The sequence below is a fragment of the Bubalus kerabau genome, chromosome 13, assembly GCF_029407905.1.
Source record: "Bubalus kerabau isolate K-KA32 ecotype Philippines breed swamp buffalo chromosome 13, PCC_UOA_SB_1v2, whole genome shotgun sequence".
NCBI classification, from domain to species: Eukaryota; Metazoa; Chordata; class Mammalia; order Artiodactyla; family Bovidae; genus Bubalus; species Bubalus kerabau.
In genome coordinates, this window is record NC_073636.1 from 79,991,884 (window position 1) to 80,016,733 (window position 24,850).

The window sequence follows — 24,850 nt, forward strand, 5'->3', positions numbered from 1 at the left end:
AGAGCAGGATGCCAACATTGGCAGGTCCTGGTGAGGGCCCTCTTGTGGCCTGCAGACTGCCCACGTCTCCCTGTGTCCTCATGGGGTGGAAGGAGAGCTCTCTGGAGCCTCTTTTGTAAGGGCACTAATCCCCTTCACAAGGGCTCCACCCTTAAGACCTAATTACTCCCAAAGGCACCTCCTAACATCATCACATTGAGGGCCAGGATTTTAGCCTGACTTTTTGGTCCATGTTCATGGCCCACTGAAGTGGCTGGTGCCCACCTGGCAGGTTGTTAGGGAAGATTAGCTACTACTATTTCTTACAAGTTTCCTGTTGCCACAACCAGTCACCACAAACTTAATGGCTTACATCACAAATTAATTATCTTACATTTCTGGAGGTCAGGAGTCCTAAAGGCAAGATGTCAGCCGGGCTGCTTCTTCTGGAGGCTCCAGAGCAGAATCTGGCAAAATCTGTTTGCCTTTCCCAGTTTCTGGAAGCTTCCTGTGTTCCTTGGCTCACATCGCTCTGACTTCTGCTTCTGCCACCACAGCTCCTTCTCTGACCTTCCTGCCTCCCTCCTGTAAAGGACTCTGTGATGGCAGTGAGTCCACCTAGATCGTCCAGGGTTATCTCCCAACCCCCAGATTCTTAACATCATCACAGTTGCAAAGTCCCCTTTGCCTTGTAAGGTGACATAGTCCCAGGTCCCAGGAATCAGGATGTGGACCTCTCTGGGGACCACTGTTCAGCTGACCTCACTCCAGATGCCTGATTTCCTGGCCCTGCACGCCTCCTGCCGCCTCCTTCCCTCTCTCCTTTGCTACAGGCTGGACACCAGAGGAGTGATTTAGTTCTGACCTGGGGTTCTGGTTGAGTCGAGTGCAGGAGGAAGTCTGTGTCCCTCCGAACACCCCCAGCCCTCTCAGGCCATGCTGGTTGCAGTGGAAGAGCATCTCAGGAGGCAGGCTGCAGCCACGGATCCCAGAGAAAACTGACTGCGCGCTGTCTGTTCATCCGTCATACACTGGAGTGCCCGCCTCGCGCCTGGCCCTTCTCAGAGCTGCAGGCACAGCTGCCGGCTGGCTGGATGGGGCCCTGCCCTCAGGAAGCTGACCTTCTCATGGGGGAGAAAGGACAGTCAGGGAGGGTCATTTAATAGGCACTAGACCAAAACCAAGGCAGTGGGGTATGGAGATGGGGGTGCCAGGGGGGCACTCCGTTCACCGTATGGGACTGGGGAGGGGGAGGCAGGCTGAAGGCTGGGGTTCCGGGTCTGACAGTGGAGCTGATGGTGATGTCGTCTTCAGAGAGGGGTTCACAGGAGGAGGACGGCATTTTCAGGGCTGTGGAGAGGTGACAGGCCCCAGGTCTGTTTACTTGGGGTGTCAGTGGGTGAAGAAGAGTCTGAACTGAAGCTAATGAACATAGCTTTTGTTCATCCCAGGATGGGAGTCAAAGCAATGGTGTCCCTGTGGAGGAGAGGACAAGAGGGCCTGGGGGCTGATGCCTGGGGGGCCTCCATTTGGGCTGCGGAGGACAAGGAGCCAATGGGCAGAAGGAGGAAGACAGGTGCACGGATGTCCAGAAAACCAAGAGCGAAGGAGCGGGTTCACATGGTGGAGAGCAGTCAACAGTGTGGAACGCTGCAGAGAAGCCCAGGAAGGGAAGGCTTGAGAAGGACCCATTTGGTTCAGCTGGAGGAGGGCCCCAGTGGCCTTGGTTTTGGCAGCATGCTGGGGGCAGAGGCTGCCAAGGGCAGCAATGGAGGGTGAGCAGGAGGAGAGGACACGGGGACAAGACGCGTGAACAGCTCTTTCCTTGGCTGGGGTGTGCGGAGAGAGCCAGGCCAGGGGCTGGAGAGGGGTGTGGGGGGTAACGACTTTCTCCGTCTTTATTTCTGGTTTATGTAGACAGGGGACACCCAGCTAGTTTAAATGCTGATGCTCGGGACCCAGGAGAGGGGGCCGTGAGGATAAAGGGGAGCGTCTGACCAGGTGTTGAGTGGGCTGGAGGAGGCTCCCCCAGAATCCCCACGATGGGGTGGATGGCCACCTGGGAGGAAGGACCCAGCAGAGGGAGGTCTGTGGATGCGAGCAGGAGGGGTGTGCAGTGAACATGTGGGCACCAGCTCTGGACAGGACGGACGGCAGCCTGAGGACCCCTGGATGGGTTGTCATGGGGCTTTAAATCTATGAGTGATGTGGTCCATTGGTGCCTCAGAACCAACGCCTGGCAGCTGAGTGAGTGGGTGGGAGAAGCATGGAGACCAGTAAGGAGGCCGATGTTCAGACCCATCCCCGTTAGGGCCGGTGCTCTCAGGTGGCCTTCTGCTTTGCAGAGGTGCTGGTGGAAACGTCCATTGTAACTCAAGATGGGGAATGTTCTGAGATGTGGTATGCTTTGAAGTTTATTTTTGTAAAGCTTTTTTTTTTTTTTTTTTTGTGGATGTGGGCCCTTTTTAAAGTCTTCATTGAATTTATTACAATACTGCTTCTGTTTTATGTTTTGGTTTTTAGGGGCCACAAGGCATGTGGGATCTGAGCTCCCTGACCAGGGATTGAACCCACACCCTCTGCATTGGAAGGCAAAGTCCCAACCACTGGACCACCAGGGAAGTCCCTGTTTTGAAATTTAAAAACACAAGGTCTAGGGCGAGTGTCCCCAGCCTCCGTGCCAAGGACCATACTGCCTGTCAGATCAGCAGCGGCATTAGGTTAGAAATAAAGTGAACAATAAATATAATGCACTTGAATAATCCTGAAACCATCCCTCCAAATCCTATTTTTCTGTGGAAAAATGGTCTTCCATGAAATTGGTCTCTGGTGCCAAAAGGTTGTTGTTCAGTCACTAAGTCACGTCCAACTCTTTTGCAACCTCATAGACTGCAGCACGCCAGGCTTCTCTGTCCTTCACTGACTCCTGGACTTTGCTCAAACTCGTGTCCATTGAGTCGGTGATGCCATCCAACCATCTCATCCTCTGTCATCCCCTTATCCAGCCCTCAGTCTATCCCAGCCTGAGAGTCTTTTCTAATGACTTGACCGAAAAGGATGGGGACCCCTGATGTAGGGGATAGACTGGGTTTGGATCCTGACTCCCTTCCAACAGGAGTATGACCTCAGGCTGGTTACTTGACCTCTCTTTAATAGTTAATTGCTTGTAGCTGTGTAACAGATTACCTCAAAACTTAGCAGCTGAAAAGAACACATTTATTATCTCACAGTCTGAGTTGGAAAGCCAGGAGCAGCTTAACTGGGGCCTCTGCTCAGGGTTACTCATGGGGCTGTGATCAAGGAGGCAGCCGAGAGGCTGCTGAAGGCCTGACGGGGTGGGATCCCCTTCCAGGCAAAATCAGCAGCTGTTGGCAGGACTCGGTTCTCCCTGGGCTGTGGACTGAGGACCTCAGGTCCTCACTGTCTGAGGCCAGATGCCACCTTCAGTTCCAAATGGAGTTTATCAAGTAGGCTGGTGGAAAATTGAGTCTGGAATTCAGGGGTAGGATCCAGGGCAGGCAGGTGATATAAACATGGGTGTCCTGGGCACGTAGATAGTATTTAAGTGATCGGGTGTGGTCACCAAGGAAGCCAGGGCAGATGGAAAAGAGGTCCAAGAGCTAAGCCTGAGGGTATCCTAGTGTTGGGAAGATGAGGAGGAACCAGAGATAGATGGTGAGGAGAGGCCAGTGGAAAAGAAGTGACTTGGGGGCCTGGGGCCAGTGAAGGAAGCGTGTCAGGAAAATAGGAAGGCTTAACCCGCTGGTGCTGCTGACCGTTCCAGTGAAATGACCATGGACTATTGACTGCTGATTTAATAAGGACCTGGGGTCACTGATGACTTTGACAGGGTAGCATCGCTGGGCATGAAAGCTGATGGGAGTGAGTTCAAGACAGAATGGGAGGGGAGAGGCATGGGAGAAGGTGGACACATACAGTACTTCAAAGAGTTTCGCTGTAAAGGAAAACAGAAATAAGGCAATCGCTGAAGGGGGAATTGTAGGATTCACAATTATGTTTGAGATAGGAGAAGCAACTGCGTGTTTGTATTTTGATCAGAATTGTCTAGTAGAGAAGGCTGGGTGATGTCTTGAGAAGGTGGGAGGGAATGGAGGGGGTACATCTAAGAAAGGAACAGGGTGGTTTTTGAAGTACCACGAGGCAAAGCCAAGTGAGCACAGGGGCCCTGATGCTGGTGGGGCAGGTGTTGTGGTAAGAGTTCATGGCAGCTCCTTCTAGCTGTTTCTGTGTTTCTCCCCAAATAGGAAGAAAGGCTGGGAGAAGAGAGAGGGTGGCCGGAGGAGGCGCTGGGAGTTTAAGGAGAGAGAGGGCATCTGGAAGAGTCTAGAGTGGAGGACAAGGTGAAATGAACTCTGGCGTCCAGGCAGTGACGGTCATGGTCTGCAGTGCCTGTATGTTTTTCTGTGGCCACATTTGTGGGCATGGAGGAAACAGAGCGTTGGATTTAACCAGCTTGGGTGGGTGGGTGATGCTGGCCTGTGGGATTTAAGCTGGGGAGGGGGAAGAGGGAGCATGTCAAGGGAAAGGCAAAAGTGAAAAAAAAGGTGGAAAGGCAAAGGATCGTGGGTGGCAGGTGGGATGTGGGGTTACTGGAGTCGGAGCTAGAGAAGACAGCGTGAAAAGGGGGTGCCTGAGCCTGAGACAGGGCCGGTGGGAGGCTGGGTTACAGTTACTAGCAGTCGGAGGGCTAAGGGCCATGGTTCCAGGACTGGGCATCACCTGGGCCTGGTCGGACATGCGGGCCTCCGGCCCCACCCGAGACCTGCTGGTCAGAATCTCTGGGGGTGGAGCCAGCAATCTGTGTTCTCGTCAGCCCGACCCCCAGCTTTCTGATGAGCACGCAGGTCTGAGAACCACAGCTCTAGGGTAAAATGGCCTGTGGAGGAGGACAGTGTCCCAGGACCAGAAGAGCTGGAGAAACTGAGAAGTCAGCAAGGCCAGAGCACCGTTTAAGGGGGATGAAATTGCTGGAAATGAAGACGGGGTACGGCAGAATAAAGTGCCCAGACTCAAGACCTACAGTTGCGGACAAATGAGGACAGTGCCTGGGTGGAGAAGAGTCTAGAAGTGGCAAAAAAAAAAAGTAAAGAAGCCCCCTAACCTGGAGCCCAGTGATACAAGGGTGGAGGGAGACAGGCAGCCCCTCTGAGGGGCATCGAGGGCCAGACCACGGCTGCCCACAGAGGTCCACTGACGCCATGGCGCTTGTGCACGTTACCCTACACGGCAGTGGGGGACTTGCAGGTGTGATCGCTAATCTCTGGGTGGAATGACTAACGTGGGTTGTCCAGGTGGGCCCAATGTAGCCACAAGCGTCCTTATAAAAGGGAGGCCGGAGACGCAGCCCCAGGGAGAGCGCGGCTCTAAGAGGGCGGCTGGCCCACAGGCCGGGAAGCCGGCCCTCCCCACAAGACCGCAGGAGGGACACGGCCCCGCGGGCACCTCGAGTTGAGCTCAGTGACACCATTTTGGACCTCTGACCTCCAGAGCCGTAAGGTAGCGAATTTGAATCACTTTAAGCCACTGCGTTTGGATCATGTACCATGGCCGTCTGTGAGGGAAGCGGGGGCTTTGGGAGGCGGGTGGGTTTCGGGGTAAAAACACCAGGCACTGGGGCGGGAAAGGCTGCCCATGTGGGGTTTTGCTGATGGTGGGCCATGAGGTGTGGAGAGCAGAGACGCCGCGGCCATGCCTGGGGAGCTGGGGTGGCGCAGGAGCGAGAGATGCGGGGGGCTTGACAGCCTGGCGTCAGGAGGGGTGCAGGACGAAACGGTTCGCGCCGAGGCCGAGGCGGAGGATGCTGGGCCCCCGCTCCTCGGCGCTCAGAGGCGCAAACCCGCTCTGGGCGCCGGGGGCCCCGTCGGAGCAGCCGAGGCGTCCGCGGTGCGGAGGCCGGACCCTCCGCGAGGCCGCGGCGCCCACGCGGGGCCCTGGCCCGCTCCGCGGCGTCTGGAGAGCCGCTGAGAAGGTTGGTCCGGGAGCGGCGCGCCGCAGCTGTGTCTGCAGAGGACCAGATGGAGGCGAGCTGCCGGCCAAGCGCGTCAACAGTGTGACTGGCGGAGCGGGAGCGCCTTGCCCAGGCTCACCTTGTCAAACAGGCTCCCCGGGGCGGCCCCGGGTCGCGTTCGGCTTGTAAACGGCAGCTGGCCGGCCGCCCCGCTCTTCCCTGTCCCCAGGGAGCCGTGGAGCCGAAGCAGCCAGCTTTTTTACGGCGGCAGGGCCACGGGTGACGGCAGGGTGCCAGAAGGCAGATAAGAGGCTGGCAGGCTTGGGTTCCTAGGAAGGATGGTCTTGACTGCCGTCTGCAGCACAGGGAGCTGGCTCGCTCTAGGAGCCAGCCTGGAATCATCCCCGGATGTGTCATTAGAAGTGAATAAAGGGAGACATGCGGGACAGGAGTCAGATGTTTGGCTTTTTAAAATGTGTTGAATATTAGGAAATGATGAATTTTCCATGCATTCCGGATGAACCCATTGTTCCTCGTGTCACTTGCGTGTGTGAAACGTGGACGTGTTTGTTCATTCTGCACACACTTCCGGAGGGCCTCCTGAGGGCAGGGTCTGGGCACATGGCACGGAGCCAAAACAGACCGTCCTGGCGCTCATGGAATTTACAGGTGTAGGAGGCAGACGGTAAACAAGCCAGTGGTTGGAACAGTCCACGGGGTCGCAGAGAGTCAGACGAGACTGACAGACACGCACTCAGTATCAGCTCCAGTCCGATTCTGCATCTGTTGGGCTGGGGCGGGGGAGGGGGAGACCCCACATTCTGTGAGGTCAGGGAAGCCTTTTGAGGGTGACATGTTTGATTGAGGACCCGAGAGATGAGGGCGAGCAAGTCCAGGAACCTCGGGGTCAGAGCGTTTCGGCTCTTGGCAAAGCCGAGACAGAGGTGAGATGGATTGGGACAGGGTGAGGAACTCAAGACTGGCTGACCCTGTGGCCAGAGGGAGTCTGGTGAAGCGGTGAGCAGGGAAGGTTGTCGCAAGTCTGGACAGAATTCCAGATCATTCTAAACGGGAAGGGAAGGTCTTGGTCCTGTGGCTGGTGGCTGCTAAGCCTCTCAGACCTAAGTGACTGAGCTGCCTGTTATTTTGAATTTAAAAAGTGATACCAGCGAGATGGCAGAGTAGGAGTCTTCTACTGTCCTTCTCCCATGGAACACCGATGTCATCTTCAGCTTTACTGAGGTGTGACAAGTGAAATTGTAAAATATTTAAAGTGTACATCATGATAAGATGATAAAAACTGTGGAAGGACCCCCCCATTAAATGACATCCATTACTGTTATTTATTTATCCTTTTATTTTTGGCTGCACCCTGGGTCTTCCTGGCTGCATGCGGTTTTCTCTCGCTGCAACGAGCAGGGACTACTCTCTAGTCGCCGTGTCCTGCCTTCTCTTGTTACGGAGCACAGCTCTAGGTGCTCAGACTTCAGTAGTCCAGCTCTCGGACTTAGCTTCTCTGAGGCATGTGGGATCTTCCCGGCCCAGGGATCAAACCCATGTCCCCTGCGTTAAGAGGAAGATTCTTTACCATTGGACCACTCAGGAAGTCCCCTCTGCTACTGTTTTTGAATGCTGTACTGTTAGCTTATTTCAGTGATACAATGGTGATATGCTCTTGGGGCTTCCCAGGTGACTTAGTGGTAGAGAATATGCCTGCCAATGCAGGAGAGGAAGGAGACTTGGGTTCGATCCTGGGTTGGGAAGATACCCTGTAGTAGGTAATGGCAGCCTGCTCCCGTATTCTTGCCTGAAAAATTCCATGGACAGAGGAGCCTGGCGGGCTACAGTCCGTGGGGTTGCGGAGTCAGACAGGACGGAGCGTACACGCACTCAGTATTAACTCCAGTCACTGTGTTTTACTTGAGATCCTCAGAACTACAGCTGAAGTTTTGTACCCTTGTACCAACCCCTCACTGTTTCCCTCACCCTCGGAAACCACTTTTTCTGTTTCTAAGATTTTGATTTCATTTTCTTTCATAGATTCCATATGTAAGTAAAACCACGCAATGTATGTGGGTCTCTGTGTTTGTCTTATTTCATCAGCACAATGTCCTCCAGTTTCATAGTTTTATTTTATTTTATTTTTATTATTTTTTTAACACCAAAAACATTTTGTATTGAGACATAGCCGATTAACAGTGTTAAGATGGTTTCAGGTGAACAGTGAAGGGACTCAGCCACACATATACATGCATCCATTCTTCTCCAAACCCCCTCCAGTTCAGGCCGGCACAGAACATCAAGCAGAGTTCATGTGCTCTACAGTAGGTTTTTGTTATCCATTTTAAACAAAGCACTGTGTACATAAGTGATCTTCCCAAAACTAGGAGATAGTTCCCTTAACTATCTCTTCCCCTCCTCCCCACCCCTGCAACCATGAGTTTAGTTTCTAAGTCTATAAGTCCCTTTCTGTTTTGTAAGTAAGTTCATATGTATCATTTCTTTCTAGATTCCTCATATAAAGGATGTCATATGTTTCTCCTTCTCTGACTTGCTTCACACAGTATGACACTCTCTGGGTCCATCCATGTTGCTGCAGATGGACTTACTTCATTCTTTTTGACGGCTGAGTGATATTCCGTTGTCTATATGTGTGTGCATTCATACATATGCACCAGCTCTTCTTTATCCACTCCTGTGCTGATGGAGGTTTGGGTCATTTCCGTGTTTGGACCATTGTAAACAGTGCTTCAGTGAACACTGGAGTGCGTCTGTCTTTTTGGGCCACGTTTTGCTCTGGATACATGCCCAGGAGTGGGATTGCAGGGTCCTATGGTAGCTGTTTTTCGTTTTTCTAAGGAGCCTCCATACTGTTCTGCATAGTGGTTGTACCAATTTACAGTCCCACCCACACACAGGAGGGTTCCCTTCTCTCCATACCCTCTCCAGGGTGTACTGTTTGCGGATGTTCTGATGGTGGCCACGCCAACCGGGGTGAGGTGATCTCCTTGCAGTCGTGAGTCGCATCTCTGTGATCAGCGACTTTGAGCGTCCCCCCGTGCGCCCATTCGCCGTGTGTGTGTCCTCTTTAGAGAAACGTCTGTTTGCTCTTCTGCCCGTTTCTTTGAGTGGGTTGCTTGTTTTGATGCTATTAAGTGTCATAAGCTGTTTGTAAATTTGAGACTAATCCCTTATCAGTCACATCACATTTGCAGATATTTTCTCCCAATCTGTAGGTTATGTTTTTATTTATGGTTTCCCTTGCTGTGCAAAAGCTTGTAAGTAGGTCCCATTTGTTAGTTTTTGCTTTTATTTCCATTATTCTGGGAGAGGGATTAAAAATGATGTTGCTGTGATTTATGTCAGAGAGTACTCTGCCTATGTTTTCCTCTAAGAGTTTTATAGTGTCCAATCTAACATTTAGGTCATTAACCCAATTTGAGCTTGCTTTTGTGTATGGAGTTAAGGCATGATCTAATTTCATTTTTTTTACATGTGGCTGTCCAGTTTCCCCAGCAGCATTTGTTAAAGAGACCGTCTTTCCAGCATTCTGTAGTCTTGTCTCCTTTGTCATAGATGAATTGACTAGGTTCATGGGCTTATTTCTGGGTTTTCCATCCTATTCCATTGGTCTATATTTCTATTTTTCTGCCAGCACTATACTGTTTTGATGACTGTAGATTTGTAGTATAGTCTGGGAGCCTGATTCTTCCAGCTCCTTTTTTTTTTCTTTCTTTTTCAGGATTCCTTTGGCTATTTGGGGTCTTTTATGTCTTCATACAAATTTTGAGATTTTTTTGTTCTAATTCTGTGAAAAATGCTATTGGTAATTTGATAGGGATTGCATTGAATCTGTAGATTACCTGGGTAGCATAGCCATTTTGACAATATTGATTCAATCTGTGAACACAGTATATCTTTCCATCTGTTTGTCTTTAGTTTCTTTCATCAGCATCTTATAGTTTTTGCAGTACAGGTCTTTTGTCTCCTTAGGTAGGTTTATTCCTAGATATTTTATTGTTTTTGATGCAATGGTAAATGGAATTGCATCTTGAATTTCTCTTTATGGTCTTTTATTGTTAGTATATAGAAATGCATTAAACTTCCGTGTTCAGTTCAGTCGCTCAGTTGTGTCCAACTCTTTGCAACCCCATGAACTGCAGCACGCCAGGCCTCCCTGTCCATCACCAACTCCCAGAGTGCACACAAACCCATGTCCATTGAGTAGGTGATGCCATCCAACCATCTCATCTTCTGTTGTCCCCTTCTCCTCCTGCCCTCAATCTTTCCCAGCATCAGGATCTTTTCAAATGAGTCAGCTCTTCACATGAGGTGGCCAAAGTATTGGAGTTTCAGCTTCAACATCAGTCCTTCCAGTGAACACCCAGGACTGATCTCCTTTAGGATGGACTGGTTGGATCTCCTTGAAGTCCAAGAGACTCTAAAGAGTCTTCTCCAACACCACAGTTGAAAAGCATCAATTCTTCGGTGCTCAGCTTTCTTTATGGTCCAACTCTCACATCCATACATGACCACTGCAAAAACCATAGCCTTGACTAGACTGACCTTTGTTGGCAAAGTAATGTCTCTGCTTTTTAATATGGTATCTAGGTTGGTCATAACTTTCCTTCCAAGGAGTAAGCATCTTTTAATTTCATGGCTGTGCTCACCATCTGCAGTGATTTTGGAGCCCAGAAAAATAAAGTCAGCCATTATTTCCACTGTTTCCCCATCTATTTCCCATGAAGTGATGGGACCAGATGCCCTGATCTTAGTTTTCTGAATGTTGAGCTTTAAGCCAACTGTTTCACTCTCCTCTTTCACTTTCATCAAGAGGCTCCTTAGTTCTTCTTCACTTTCTGCCATAAGGGTGGTGTCATCTGCATATCTGAGGTTATTGACATTTCTCCCGGCAATCTTGATTCCAGCTTGTGTTTCTTCCAGCCCAGCATTTCTCATGATGTACTCTGCATAGAAGTTAAGTAAGCAGGGTGACAATATACAGCCTTGACGTACTCCTTTTCCTATTTGGAACCAGTCTGTTGTTCCATGTCCAGTTCTAACTGTTGCTTCCTGACCTGCATACAGGTTTCTCAAGAGGCAGGTCAAGTGGTCTGGTATTCCCATCTCTTTCTGAATTTTCCACCGTTTATTGTGATCCACACAGTCAGAGGCTTTGGCACAGTCAGTAAAGCAGAAATAGATGTTTTTCTGGAACTCTCTTGCTTTTTTGATGATCCAGCAGATGTTGGCAATTTGATCTCTGGTTCCTCTGCCTTTTCTAAAACCAGCTTGAACATCAGGAGGTTCACGGTTCACATATTGCTGAAGCCTGGCTTGGAGAATTTTGAGCATTACTTCACTAGCATGTGAGATGAGTGCAATTGTGCGGTAGTTTGAGCATTCTTTGGCATTGCCTTTCTTTGGGATTGGAATGAAAATGGACCTTTTCCAGTCCTGTGGCCACTGCTGAGTTTTCCAAATTTGCTGGCATATTGAGTGCAGCTTCTGTGTATTAACTTTGGAACCTGCAACTTTACCAAATTCATTGCGTTCTGTCCTCAGGTAACTTCACCATTCTTCTCGTGTATTGTTCACCTCTGTTTGTTCTTTAGTTCTTCTGGGTCATTGGTAAACATTTCTTGCATCTTCTCAATCTTGGCCTTTATTCTTTTTCCAAGATCCTGATTCATTTTCACTGTCATTCTGAATTCTTTTTCTGGGAGGTTGCCTATCTCCACTTTGTTTTTCTGGGCATTTATCTGTTCCTTCATCTGGGACATAATCCTATTTCTTTTCATTGGTGTTAGTTCTGGAGGCTTATGGGATTGTAGTTCTTATTCCTTCTGTCTGACCTTTGGTGGATGAGGATAAGAGGCTTGTGCAAGCTTCCTCATGGTAGGGATTGGCTGTGGGGAAAGCTGGGTCTTGCTGTGGTGGGCAGGCCATGCTCAGTAAAACTTGAATTCAGTCCTACGATGGTGGAGGCTGTGCTCCCTCCCTGTTTGGCCTGAGCAACCCAGTCCTGGAGTCTGTCGGCTTCTATAGTAGGGCTATTGGTACCTCCAAGAGGGCACGTGCTGAGACGCATCTCCCACAACTGCCACCGCCAGTGCCCCCACCACTGTGGCAGGCCACTGCCAGCCCACCCTTCTGCAGGAGACCCTCAGACACTCACAGGTAGGTCTGGCTCAGTCTCCTGTGGGGTCGCTGCTCCTCTCCCCTGGGTCCTCGTGTACACAAGACCCTGTTGGTGCCCTCTCTGTTTCCTCTAGTCCCATGGAAGCTCTGCAATCAAATCCCACGGGCCCTCAGTCAGATTCCCTGGGGATTCCCCGTCCCCTGGCTGGGTCCCCAGGCTGGGGAGCCTGATGTGGGGCTAGAATCCTCACGGCAGTGCCAGAACTCCTCTGGTATTACTGTTCTCCAGTTTGTGAGTTGCCCACCCAGCACGTATAGGATTTGATTTTATTATAATTGTTCCCCTCCTACCATTTCGGTGTGGCTTCTCCTTTGTCCTTGGACGTGAGGTATCTTTTTTTCGTGGGTTCCAGTGTCCCTGTCGATGGTCGTTCAGCAGCTCGTTGTGATTCTGGTGCTCTGTCAGGAGAAGATTGCATGCACGCCCTTCTACTCTGCCGTCTTAATCTCCTCCAGTTTCACAGATCTTAACATATCAAGATACCACGTGGTATGTCTTAACTATGCACTTTGTCGATCATGCCTTCATAAATTTGGGGAAAAAATAAATGCAAAGGGAAGCCACTGTGCAGACAGGGAGGGCAGGAATGAACCAGGGCAGCCGGGGGCTAAAGGCAAAGGTGGCCCAGTGGGCCCGAGGCAGAGCTGGGATTCTAGAGATGGAGCCACCAAAGCTTGCTGATGTTGGAGGCCCAGGGACAGTGCGAGATTCAGGGCCACTCCCAGCTGCTTAGATGGTGGTGTCATAAAACAGGGTGTGCTAGAGGGTTGGGGCTAGGCACTGGAGAGAGGAGATTGGAAATTAGGAAGCTTGGGGGTGTGTGGAGCTAGAGATGCCTCCTGATTCTCAGAGTGAAGAAGTCACACAGGCAGGTGCGTGAATCTGGAGCAGGTATGTGAGGGTGTGTGAAATCCGGTGCCAAGATGGTCCTATGAATGCTTTTCCTCAAGAACTGTCCTGAAGGTATTAATTGCAGAGAGCTCTCGATCAGATCTCCATGGCAGCCCTGACTTTTTGAGAACCAGTGAAAACCAGCAGCCTTGTGATCTGGGGTGTTTCATCAGCAGCTCATAGAAAACCCTCAGCTGCTCCCTCTGACCCCCACTTAAAAAAAAAAAAGCTAAGATCCGATTATCACCGTACTTTGGAGTTCAATGCAGAGTTTTATTTTTTGGCTGTGCTGGTACTAGGTTGCTGCACGCGGGCTTTCTCGTGCAGCGGTGAGTGGGGGCTGCTGTGTGATCCGGCCCGTGGGCTTCTCATCGCAGTGGCTTCTCTCGCAGTGGAGCACGGGCTCGAAGGCGTGTGGGTTTCTGTAGCTGTGGCGCACCAGTTTAGTCGTCCCAAGGCATGTGGAGTCTTCCAGACCGGGGATCGAACCTGTGTCCTCTGCATTGGCAGGTGGATTGTTTTAAAAAACTTGTGAGTGTGGGTATGTGTGTGTGTGTTTCTTACTTGTGTCTGACTCGCTGTGACCCCATGGATTGTAGCCCGCCAGGCTCCTCTGTGCATGGAGTTCTCCAGGCAAGAATACTGGAGTGGTTTTTCATTCCCTTCTTCAAGGATCTTCCTGACCTAGGGATCAAACCTGAGTCTCCTGCACTGCGGGCAGATTCTTTACTGTCTGAGCTGCCAGGGAAGCCCATTTATTTTTAATTGGAGGATAATTACTTTACAGTGTTGTGTTGGTCTCTGCCATATATTAACATGAATCAGTCAGAGTTATACGTATGTTACCTCCCTCTTGAACCTACCTCCCGCCCCATTCTGCTCCTTTAGGTTGTCACAGAGCACGAGGCTGAGTTCCTGTGTTGTGTAGCAACTTCCCACTAGCTGTCTGTTTTCAATATGGTAATGTATGTATTTCAATGCTACTCTCTCAATTTGTCCCACTCTCTCCTGGCAGGCAGATTCTTAGCCACTGGACCACCAGGGAAGTCCCAGTGCAGAATTTGAGTTTAAAATCTCTAGTAAACCAAGAATTCCCCAAAATCCTGCAGTGAAGCAAGGGTTTCCATCTCTTTGGTGATAACTCTGTATTAAGCCATTTACCTAGACAGCATATTAAAAAGCAGAGACATTACTTTGCCAACAAAGGTCCATCTAGTCAGGTCAGATCAGATCAGTCGCTCAGTCGTGTCCGACTCTTTGCGACCCCATGAATCGCAGCACGCCAGGCCTCCCTGTCCATCACCAACTCCCGGAGTTCACTCAGACTCACATCCATCGAGTCAGTGATGCCATCCAGCCATTTCATCCTCTGTCGTCCCCTTCTCCTCCTGCCCCCAATCCCTCCCAGCATCAGAGTCTTTTCCAATGAGTCAACTCTTCGCATGAGGTGGCCAAAGTACTGGAGTTTCAGCTTTAGCATCAGTCCTTCCAAAGAAATCCCAGGGCTGATCTCCTTCAGAATGGCCTGGTTGGATCTCCTTGCAGTCCAAGGGACTCTCAAGAGTCTTCTCCAACACCACAGTTCAAAAGCATCAATTCTTCGGCACTCAGCCTTCTTCACAGTCCAACTCTCACATCCATACATGACCACAGGAAAAACCATAGCCTTGACTAGACGAACCTTTGTTGGCAAAGTAATGTCTCTGCTTTTGAATGTGCTATCTAGGTCGGTCATAACTTTCCTTCCAAGGAGTAAGCGTCTTTTAATTTCATGGCTGCAGTCACCATCTGTAGTGATTTTGGAGCCCATCTAGTCAAGGCTATGGTTTTTCCAGTGGTCATGTATGGATGTGAGAGTTGGACTGTGAAGAAAGCTGAGTGCCAAAGAATTGATGCTTTTGAACTGTGGTGTTGGGGAAGACTCTTGAGAGTCCCTTGGACTGCAAGGAGATCCAACCAGTCCATCCTAAAGGACAGATCAGTCCTGGGTGTTCATTGGAAGGAATGATGCTGAAGCTGAAACTCCAATACTTTGGCCACCTGATGTGAAGCGTGGACTCATTGGAAAAGACCCTGATGCTGGGAAAGATTGAGGGCAGGAGGAAAAGTGGACGACAGAGGATGAGATGGTTGGATAGCATCACCAACTCACTGAACATGGGTTTGGGTGGACTCCAGGAGTTGGTGATGGACAGGGAGGCCTGGCATGCTGCAGTTCATGGGGTCACAAAGAGTTGGACATGACTGAGCGACTGAACTGAACTGAAGCCATTTACCAAGCTGGACTTCTGAATTTTACTGGAAAAGTGGAAGCAGAGATAGTTTAGAGTGGGAAGCCCTCTTTGGAGGAAGCTTGGTCCAGTTCATCGCAGCCCCCAGGGCTCCTCAACAAGAGAAACTACTCTGCTTTCATTTCTTGATAATGCCTGTGGTCTGTGCCTCCATCACAAGGTTATTTCATGGTCAACCTGCTCTTGCCAGGAAACCTGTTTCCTTCCCTTCTGTGAACCTGAAGAGGTTGTGTAGGAGTCAGCGTTGTTTTCTCCTGGAAGCCCTGTTCCTTCTTAATCTCCCACGTGTTATAAACTGGTGTTACACTTCTCCTTTTCAGCACAGATGTATGCACCTCTCTGCTGCAGGGAGCAAGGGACATCAGCAGAAGTGCAGAGTCTCCCCCAGGAGGGGAGGTCGGATGCCCCAGGGTGTGTTTCCCTATTGTTTCAGGATTTGAAAGTTGGATAAGTTCAAGATTGCAGCTTGAACTAGTTAACTAGTTGGCTAACTAGCTATCCAGTTAGAAAAATTTAAGACCTGTCGTCAAAGCTCTGAATGCTTCCTGCCAGATATTGGGGAATTGAAGCCCAGCTTTGACTATTAGTTTCCCAACGTTTCAACTAGTAGATGTATTAATAGTTAACAGGTATTAAGCTCTGTCTGTGAAATGGGGACTATTCTTATCTTCATTTTACATCTGGGGAAACTGAGGCACAGGCTGAATTTGTTTACCAAGCATAGCTCACATAAATGTAGAACAGATTTATTTTTTAAACAGTCATATAGTTTTATCTATATAGGTTTATATTTTGTTTTCTGCTTCAGGTGATTCTAGGTCCTATTCAGGAAAAGGGGCATGAGGTCTTCAGAAAGTGAGTGAATTTAAAGAGAGCCAAGTATATACAGGCACAGCAAAAATCGTGAGGGGGCCGAGTTGCTGCTAGGGTGAGTGTGTGGGTGGGGGGGTGTTCCTGGAAAATATTTCTTGTGGGACTCTTGTATTTATAAGTGATTTGAGTCATACTCAAATCAGGATTTCATGGGCTTCTCCAGTGGCTCAGCGGTAAAGAACCTGCCTGCAATGCAGGAGACGCGGGTTTGTTCCTTGGGTCGGGAAGATCCCCTGGAGGAAGGCGTGGCAACTCACTCCAGTAATCTCACTGGGAAAATCCCTTGGACAGAGGAGCCTGGCAGGCTATGGTCCATGGGGTTGCAAAGAGTCAAACACAACTGAAGCAGCTGAGCATGTGCACACGCAAATCAATATTTCAGCCCCGTTCTTTTGGCCCAATCCCATACGATCCTGCAAAAACAAAAATCCTGTGCTGGCTGTTAGGAGCAATCTGCTCACCAGGAATCTCTTCTGGAAACTGGCTGGGCCCTCTAGGTGTAGGTCCTGGAGCTCTTTGGGACATCTGGCTAACCTTGGGCCCCAAAGGAAATGGATGAGATGACCTCCCCCCAGAGGGGGGGACTAGGGGCATTTCAAGCCAGTACTCATGCAGGACCCTGTGTATGCTTAGGATGCCCTACCCACGTGGAACAGCTGGTTCCAGGCACTGGCAGGGGCTTGGGAGGTCCCCAAGAAGGTATCCCAAATGCAGGGTATGGTGGGGTGGAGTGGTCCCTGAAGCACAGGGCCTGGGGCAGGGACCCTGTTCCCCTGGGGTTTAGGGGATGCGCTGAAGAGTGGGATGACCTTTGAACTGTATTAAGACTCTCAATAGCAACCTTTCCCAAACTTCATAGATGCTTTAGCTATAAGGAGAAAAAACTGTTATAAAGAGGAAGCCAGCCATAGAATTCTAGTTTTTATAATATCTAATTCTGCTTGTGGGTTTGATGGTAAAAAATAATTTGGGGGAACTTGGGGATTTTGTTCACGCAGGAGACTGTTTTGCTTCCAGGTGACCAGCTCAGCCCAGTTCACGTAAGAGCTGTAGGACCCCCTGCGAGCTGGCCTAAGTGGACACTGTGAATCTGTTCACCTGGATGCTGTTTCTGGAGGAGTCCAGAGACTCAAGATAGCAGAGCTGCAGTGGGGGAGCAGGGGGGTTAGGACAGACCTGGAGTGAGCGCACGGCTCTGTCACCTTGGACTTCTGATTCAGAGGTCAGTGTTCCTTCCACACAGCCTCCTCAAACCGTCGGCATCTCCACAGCACTGGAGGTGGTGGTTTAGTCTCCAGGTCATGTCTGATTCTTAGGACCCCATGGACTGCAGCCCACCAGGCTCCTCTGTCCATGGGATTTCCCAGGCAAGAATACTGGAGTGGGTTGTCATCTCCTTCTCCAGGGGATCTTCCGGACCCAGGGATCAAACCTGGGTCTCCTGCAGTGCAAGTGGATTCTTTACCACTGAGCCACCTGGGAAGCCCTCTCCAGAGTGTTAGGAATGTCTTTTGTATGCTAATGAGATGATTGGTGGTTGGGGGCCCCTAGAGAGCTGCCGGAAGGAGGCTGGCTGCTGAAAGAGGCATGATTGGAGGGCTGGAATTGTCAGCCCCAGATTCACCAATGGCCTGTGATTTAATCAATCACATATACATAATGAAACTGCGGGAAAAATCTCTAAAGGACTGGGCTTGGAGAGCTTCTGAGTTGGTGAATCGAGTGCTGGGCAGGGAGGGTGATGAGCCCAGAGAGGGCAGAGAGGCTTCGAGCCCCTTCTCCAATCTTGCCCTATGCATCTCTTCCATCTCTTCATCTACTCCAGAGTTGTATCCTTTATAACAAATCTGTAAATATAAAGTGATTAGGATTTCCCTCTTCCCTCATAGCTCAGTTGGTAAAGAATCTGCCTGCAATGCAGGAGACTCTGGTTCGATTCCTGGATCAGGAAGATCCCCTGGAGAAGGGAAAGGCTACCCACTCCAGTATTCTTGTCTGGAAAATCCCATGGACAGAGGAGGCTGGAAGATGCCCAGTCCATGGGGTCGCAAGAGCTGGACACAACTTAGCGACTAAACCAACTACCACCAGTGGTTAAGAAAGTGCCTGCAATGCGGGGACCTGGGTTCAATTCCTGGTCAGGGAACTAAGACCCCCTGCACCCTGCACTGCAACCACTGAGCCATGAGCCGCAACAGAAGATCCCGCCTGACGCAACGAAAATCCTGCGCGTGGCTACTAGGACCTGACACAGCCTAACAAGTAGTTCTTTAAGTGATAATATCAGAGGTTAGAAGCAAAATGGGTAAGTGCCGATCTCACAGGGCTGAGACGAGCAGGAGAGCCACACACGGTTCATGCACACACACAAAATAGTCCCTGCTGTTACATGAACTCAAAATGGAAAGGGGTATTTGAGCAGCATCTCTAGAGAAGAAGAGACACAGCCAAGGAGCCGTTGCTTTCAACAGTTTTATTGCTAAACTATCATGATACAAGCCGTATAAAAATACTTTACATATAGCAAAAATAAACTACATTAAACTGGAGATTAAAAACGTTTTGCATGGGAATGTGATGTATTCAAACTCCTTTTAACAGTCAAGATTTTCAGAATCTTTAAACCTTCCAGCACCACCCCAGGAGAGAGACTTAATTATTTGTTGGAGAGTTAACAAGGATGTTGTCCACATCTTCTCCCCTCTGAGGACGCTAGAGGCAATAGCGGGGAGTGAGGCTCTTTGACAAGCTGTGTGTCAAGGTGCTCAGCTTGTCCCAACCGCAGCCTCCGTGGGTTCAGGTCAGTCAGCGTGCTGAGAGCACCTGATCGCATCATTTGCATCTAAAGCCCGAACTAGGTAGGCGGAGTTTATTCTAATTGGCCAGCAGCCGCTTAAAGGCAGGGTTTTAATCCTTTCTGTCAGCACTCAACACCCCAGCTTGTATTTTTGAGAGGGGAGCTGGCTTAGGGAGCTCAGCTAGCTCACCAGCCACCAGGAAGGTTTGTATTCAAACAGTTAAGACAGTGGTGTTGGCTGTAACTCAAGACACTCATGAAAACAGAGAGAAACTGATGTTTGGGAGGAGTTTCATGTGACGCTTCTTTTTCTTAGGCAATCAGCTGGAATGCAGGAAAACCACTTGCATTGGCTGGTTTGGCTCCATGAGATTTAATGCCCAAGACCCAAGGTTAAGATGTGTTGAGTACGCCCTAAGGGGCTGGCCCTCCAAGACTGAGTTCAGGAAGGTTTACCCCCGCTTGTCAAAAATGTCCCAACCCCATGCCTCTTGTAAACGTAAAGCAAACAGTTGTTAACCAGACCCTGACATTCTTTCAATTCTGAACAAAATAAAAAGCACTTGGAAAGGGTTTGACATGAAAATAAACAAACTCGAGCCTCCCTTTAGTCCAGAGTGACAAATGAGAACACATCGGCTTCCGATCTGTCTGCACATGACAGCTCCCACGCTGGCCAAGGCTGGCTTCCTGAGAGGGTGGCTTGGCCACTGGATGTAAACAAGAAAGGCTGCGTCCGTGCGTCCCCGTTCTTAGAAGGAGTCGCCTCGATTGGTCGGGGTGGTGTCTCTGCTGGAGAACTCTGGGCGTCCCTCGGGTGACGTGTCTGTCTACCAGGATGGAATCGGCTCAGTAAGCCGCAGCCTGCGCTTCTGTTCTGTGGACGTGAGCCTTTTTAGACTCCCCGTTACAACACAGGCAGTTCTGTCACCTCAGAATCACCTCCTGGGTCACTTACTGGGGCCCGAGACACTTCCCAGTTCTCAGTGACAAGAAGGCGGCTCAGAGCCGAAGCTGGCAGCGTCCGCCGGCAGCACACAGGTGCCTCCGCCTCCCACGAAGCCCTCCCTCCCCTGCCTTTGGACGTGGCTTCTTCCAGGAGACAGGAGACGGGCTCTGAGGTGGGCTTTTTTGTTTTGTTCTCCTGGAATGAGTAACACATCTTCAAGAATACATCCTCTCTCTCAAGAAAAAAAAAAAAATCCTCAACAGATATGTAAAAAGAGACATTTGAAAAAGATTTTTAACCACTTATAAATATTTTCTAATTCCAACAAGGATGTGATATTTTGAGGACAGATACAAAGCATAAAAATACAGATAAGAAAATAAAATTTAATACCATACTCATTAATTTGGGGGTGCCATTATATATTATCAAGCAGCAGTTTTTTTGTACAATACAGGAAGACTCGCAAACTTTGGAAATATACTACATTCAGCAACAGGGTAGATTGCTGTTGGAAGGGTTATCTATTTACACGACCTTGGATGTAGCAAGTGCAAACCTCCATGTAACAGATCCTTCTAACACACGTGCAACACACCCATCCTGACAGTTTACCAGTTTACACATCCTTTTTCTCTCTCTCTGAGGCCCTATTGCCTCTTCCCATACTGAAAATATCTCATGAACAGTTTACTCGGCAAAACTTCCCCCGGCCTCTGTCACTGACTGTCTTGATTGCCGTCGCGCCCTATTACACGTTCTCTGGCCTGTTTACGTCTCAAATCTAATGCTTTTGTTTCTCTTTCCTTTGTTATTTGGTATAGCTGTTTATGAAAGTGCTTCCTATAATACCCAGCTAGGATGTCTTAGAAAAAAAAAGGGTTTGTGAGTGTCTTACAGACACAGGCACATACATCTATACGTAGAGAAATTTGAGCTACTAGGAGGCCCTTTGCACTAACATGGTTAGAATAGTGATGGAAAACGCATTAGTCCCTTTTCACCCCATGCACAATGCAGCTGAGCGACTTGGCTACAATAGCAGGAAGGCACTTGGGTAAAACATTCAGATAACCGAGGAAAGGCCAAATTCCCTCATGTGCAAAAAAAAAAAAAAAAAAAAAGGCTCCCAGCCAGGTCAAGTGAGAATAGGTTGCTCACCAAATGCTTGAGGCCCTTCCCCGTGAAGTCAGTATTGCTGGAGAGTTCTTTGGGTAAAGCTGCTTAGATAAGGAACTTTTTATCCATGAGGAAGAATTTTGCATCCCAGGAAGTTTGCATCCTGCAATGGCGGTCAGCTTCTTACTGACACTCTGTTTGTTGAAAAGAATTTTGCTAAACTCTGCTTGGGGTGGGTGGAGAAGTCCCCCTCCTTGGGGGAAAAGAAATGCTAGGTCCTGACTGAAAGGGTGCAGACAGGTGGCTGCAAAGGCATTCTGATCTTTCTCTGGAGCTCCACACACAGCAGGCCTGGGTCACCAGGTCCTGAGTTCTGGTCCAGCTGTCAAAAGGTTTTCTCTCTCTGGGGAGACTTGACAACAAAGCCAGAACTTAGAAAACCCACGGGGAACCCTTAACTGCCACCTGTCTCAGAGTGATTATCTGCTCTTCCAGGCAGAAGGCCTGAGCAAAGCCTTTTGAAGACTGCTAGGAATATTTACACTCCATGCCGCCTGGGGAGAAACAATTAACATCTGAAAAGGAATCCCTGGCTTGTCCTGGGGTCTCTGCAATTAGTGTAAACAAACATCTGTGTGATTAAAAACCCACCTGCCAAGAACTTGGAGGGTTTTATTTGTTTGCAAAAATTGCTCTAGGGGAGACAGACTCTGGTGGGTGCACTCCGCAGAGATAAACAGGGTGGGGGGGATAAGCTGCGCACCCCTTTTGAGTGGTCTGAGCAGAGTGCATTCAAATTGAGGGCTGTGCAGGGAGTGGGTTTGCTTCTATTTAGGTCACTTTCTTGCTGGATGAAGCAGCTAATGTAGATGGGTCTTTGGGGGTGGGGGAGGGGGCGGGTTTCAGTGGGTCCAGGCAAAGGTAACCAGCGAACTCTGGAGCCAAATCCTGAGCTGTGTCCCACTTTGAGTCTAGGCCGGACAGGGGATTCAGCCTTCTTCCTGGAGGAACCCACCCACTGAAACACTTGGACCTGCCAATGACCACACTTCACTTAACAAAGATACTTGCATGGTTATTTTTTAAGGGGGGGGGGGGGGGCGTAGATTGCTTCAGCCCTTCTGCCATTCCTTCTCAAAATTCAATGCACATGCTTGAGATTCTTCTTAACTACATTATGGAAAAGCACTTGGGCTGTTGGAGAAAAGTAAGTGGAAAGAGCAGAGAGTTGTGAAGCTTGTCCGGCCGCAGTGGATGGTGCTTACCCTGCAGCTGGGGTGATGCCCACCAGTCCCATGCAGGGGGGAAGGCAGCTGGCCGAGAAGGCCCCCCTCCAGCCAGCTTTTTGAAAGCAGAGAAGGTTGGGGGGAAACAGACACATGTCATAACTTAAGGCCAAGAAGTTTTAACAGGTGAGCTTGTATAAGCCAGATCGGGTTTTTTTTTTTTTTTTTTTGCTTCAGAAGCAGAAAATCTAAAAACCAAGCTTGAGCTGTGGCCCATCCACGGTGAGGCCCACGTGACCGCTAGGTGAGCATGGGCCGAGTTCTCTGTTTCTCTCCAGCCTGTCAGCTAGGCCACGTTCCTTTGGTTGCTCTGTGGGAGAACCTCCTTTCCTTCAAAAGGTACTAGAGTTGTATTGGTGACCCAAGAAAGTGAAGGCGAAGGCTGGGGTTCAGTTGCCACGCCCCCATCTTCTGTTCCAGCGGGCGGTCTTGATCAGAATGTATCTGGGGTCAGCAGGCACTTAAGGCTTGGATGGGACACCGTCAAAGTCAACGGAGATGCTCTTTGGGATTCAGAGCAAGACCCGGGATGCAGAGAGAGAGGAGGCGAGCTCGGGAATGAAGGTTAGCTTTCAGCGGGTACTTGGCCCTGCCCGCAGCCCCGGGGCAGGGTGGATGCTAGGGTGGAGGGCGAGGGGGCCTGGGAGGCTCCGGGGTCAGCGATGTGGACGGTGTCGTACGAATGACTTCTACGTTTGATTTCGGACGGGAGGTCCTGAAAACTCCTTCCTGATAATTTCATTGACTACAAAAGAAAGAGAAGGGGCAAGTGAGATGGCAGGAAAAACACGAATGTGGTCAGCTTTCTAGAACCTAATTCAAGCGGGCTGTTTTTTAAAACAGGTTTTTGTGCTTTGCGATAATACATTTGACAGCTTTTAACATAAGAAATGCCTTCCCACATTGTGAGCCCCCACCCCCTGAAATGATGCCATTTTGTGGTATGGGTTTGTTAGTGAAAATTGCCCAAATGGTAACTTTTAAAAATTGTGGTGGCAGAAATGGAGCTGGGCCACGGGGCATGATTTAGGGAACACACTCTCCTTTTTATTGAATGCACTGAGGTGCTCGACTTATACCAAACTCTGTCTGTTACTAGGACATCCAGAAAACACCCACTCGGTGACCAAAACACAGCTTGACCCACAAAACCTCCAGCTCTCAAGAGAGGCCTTTAAAAGGAGAGTGGGCGGAGCCACCACCAGGACCAGGCCTCAGTGCAAACAAAACCTCCACCTCTTCAGCACAAGCAGGAATTCCACCCCTCCACCCCTCCTCCCGGGTCACACTATGAGCCTTCTCAAGTACCAGCATCCTCCAGGGACCCTGGAAAGTTCCATCACCCCTTGCCCCAGGAGACTGGGGAATCAGCAGGGAACCAAGAAGGCGATGCCACCCACTAGGGTCAAGGAAATAGCCCTCCTCTCCCCTTCTCCCCGCTTCTCTGAGGCACCAGCTCCTAGAATCAGGACAGGAAGGTCTGAAATAGTGGCGATTACAAAAAGCCTGCCTTCAGTGTTCTTGGGGAAGAGTTGCCATCACGGGCAGCCCGGACGCCAGGCAGGGTTGTGCACCGCCTTAAAGGGTGTGCGTGCACCTTCGTTACTGCAGCTGATGGTGTGGACTGGCCCCAGGCGCAGACCCCCCGGATCCCATCAAAGGGAAGTGGATCTCCCCCCTCCCAGTCCAGCATTGAATTTCTTCCCACAGGCTCCTTCTGCTTCGTTTTCTTATCTCAGTCTTATCCTGAAACTGTAGAGACGGGAGATGAGCAGCGAGGGCTAAGTGTTCAGATGGGTCCAGAGTCCCTCCGTGGTCACACTGGCCCTCCTAGGTTCAGGGTGCTTTTCCCTGGAAAACCCCTGCCAGGCAGCGTGCACTGCCCAGAATAAGGAGAGAGCACATGCACTCTGCCCTGATGCCAAATGAGCCGGGTCTAACCCTCAGCCCCCTCACTGAGCGGGCTGCGTGCCCTCACCTCCCCCAGCCTTGGTTTTCTCGTCTACAGAGTGAGACTCCTTATTGTGTGTGCGCTTCAAGATGGTGAGGATGTTGGGTTCTAATGTGCACGCAGGAGCCTCGCAGGATGCCAGGTGCCCAGCACTGCGTGGCTGTAGCTGTCGGCTGTGACGGGCAGTGATTGTTCCTATGCTTCGTGCTGGACAGGAAGCCCAGTGCTTTGCATCAGTGGGCTCTGCTTTGTGGCAGAAGTGAATCGGCACCCTCCCTGTTCTTCAGATGTGTGCTGAGAGCAGGTGCAGGGAGAGGTCGAGGGTTCAGGGTCCAGAGCCAGGTGACCGGGGCTAAACGCCACCTCTGCCGCTCCCTCACTGGGTGAGCCTCGCCTTAGCGATGGAGCTGCTCCGTGCCTCAGTTTCCCCGTCTGCACATTGTATAGACATGCCCTTCTGTCTACAGTTGTTGAGGCGCTTAAATGAGATAACACAAAATCCCAGTCCCCAGGGTATAGCAGATGTTGGTGTGCAGGGTAGTAT

At 50.1% G+C, this 24,850-nt stretch overlaps 1 protein-coding gene and 1 long non-coding RNA gene across 4 annotated transcripts in view; one reads left to right on the forward strand and one right to left on the reverse strand.

Moving 5' to 3' along the window:
* Nucleotides 1-5,354: 5,354 nt before the first annotated feature.
* Nucleotides 5,355-24,067, forward strand: LOC129626109 (uncharacterized). The gene is made up of 3 exons (XR_008701759.1): nucleotides 5,355-5,496; nucleotides 22,776-22,919; nucleotides 23,455-24,067. It is a non-coding gene; the product is annotated as an uncharacterized LOC129626109 (long non-coding RNA).
* The window catches only part of NFATC2 (nuclear factor of activated T cells 2), a 160,933-nt gene continuing 154,745 nt past the window's right edge, over nucleotides 18,663-24,850 (reverse strand). For 2 of the 3 annotated variants that reach the window (XM_055545327.1, XM_055545330.1), the window contains 2 exons: nucleotides 21,112-23,100; nucleotides 18,663-20,184 (listed from right to left, as the gene is read on the reverse strand). In XM_055545327.1, the coding sequence (XP_055401302.1) occupies nucleotides 23,045-23,100 (56 nt within the window). In that variant the 3' untranslated portion in view covers nucleotides 18,663-20,184; nucleotides 21,112-23,044. The remainder of the gene's footprint in view (nucleotides 20,185-21,111; nucleotides 23,101-24,850) is intronic. The other variant, XM_055545328.1, reaches the window with a different exon arrangement.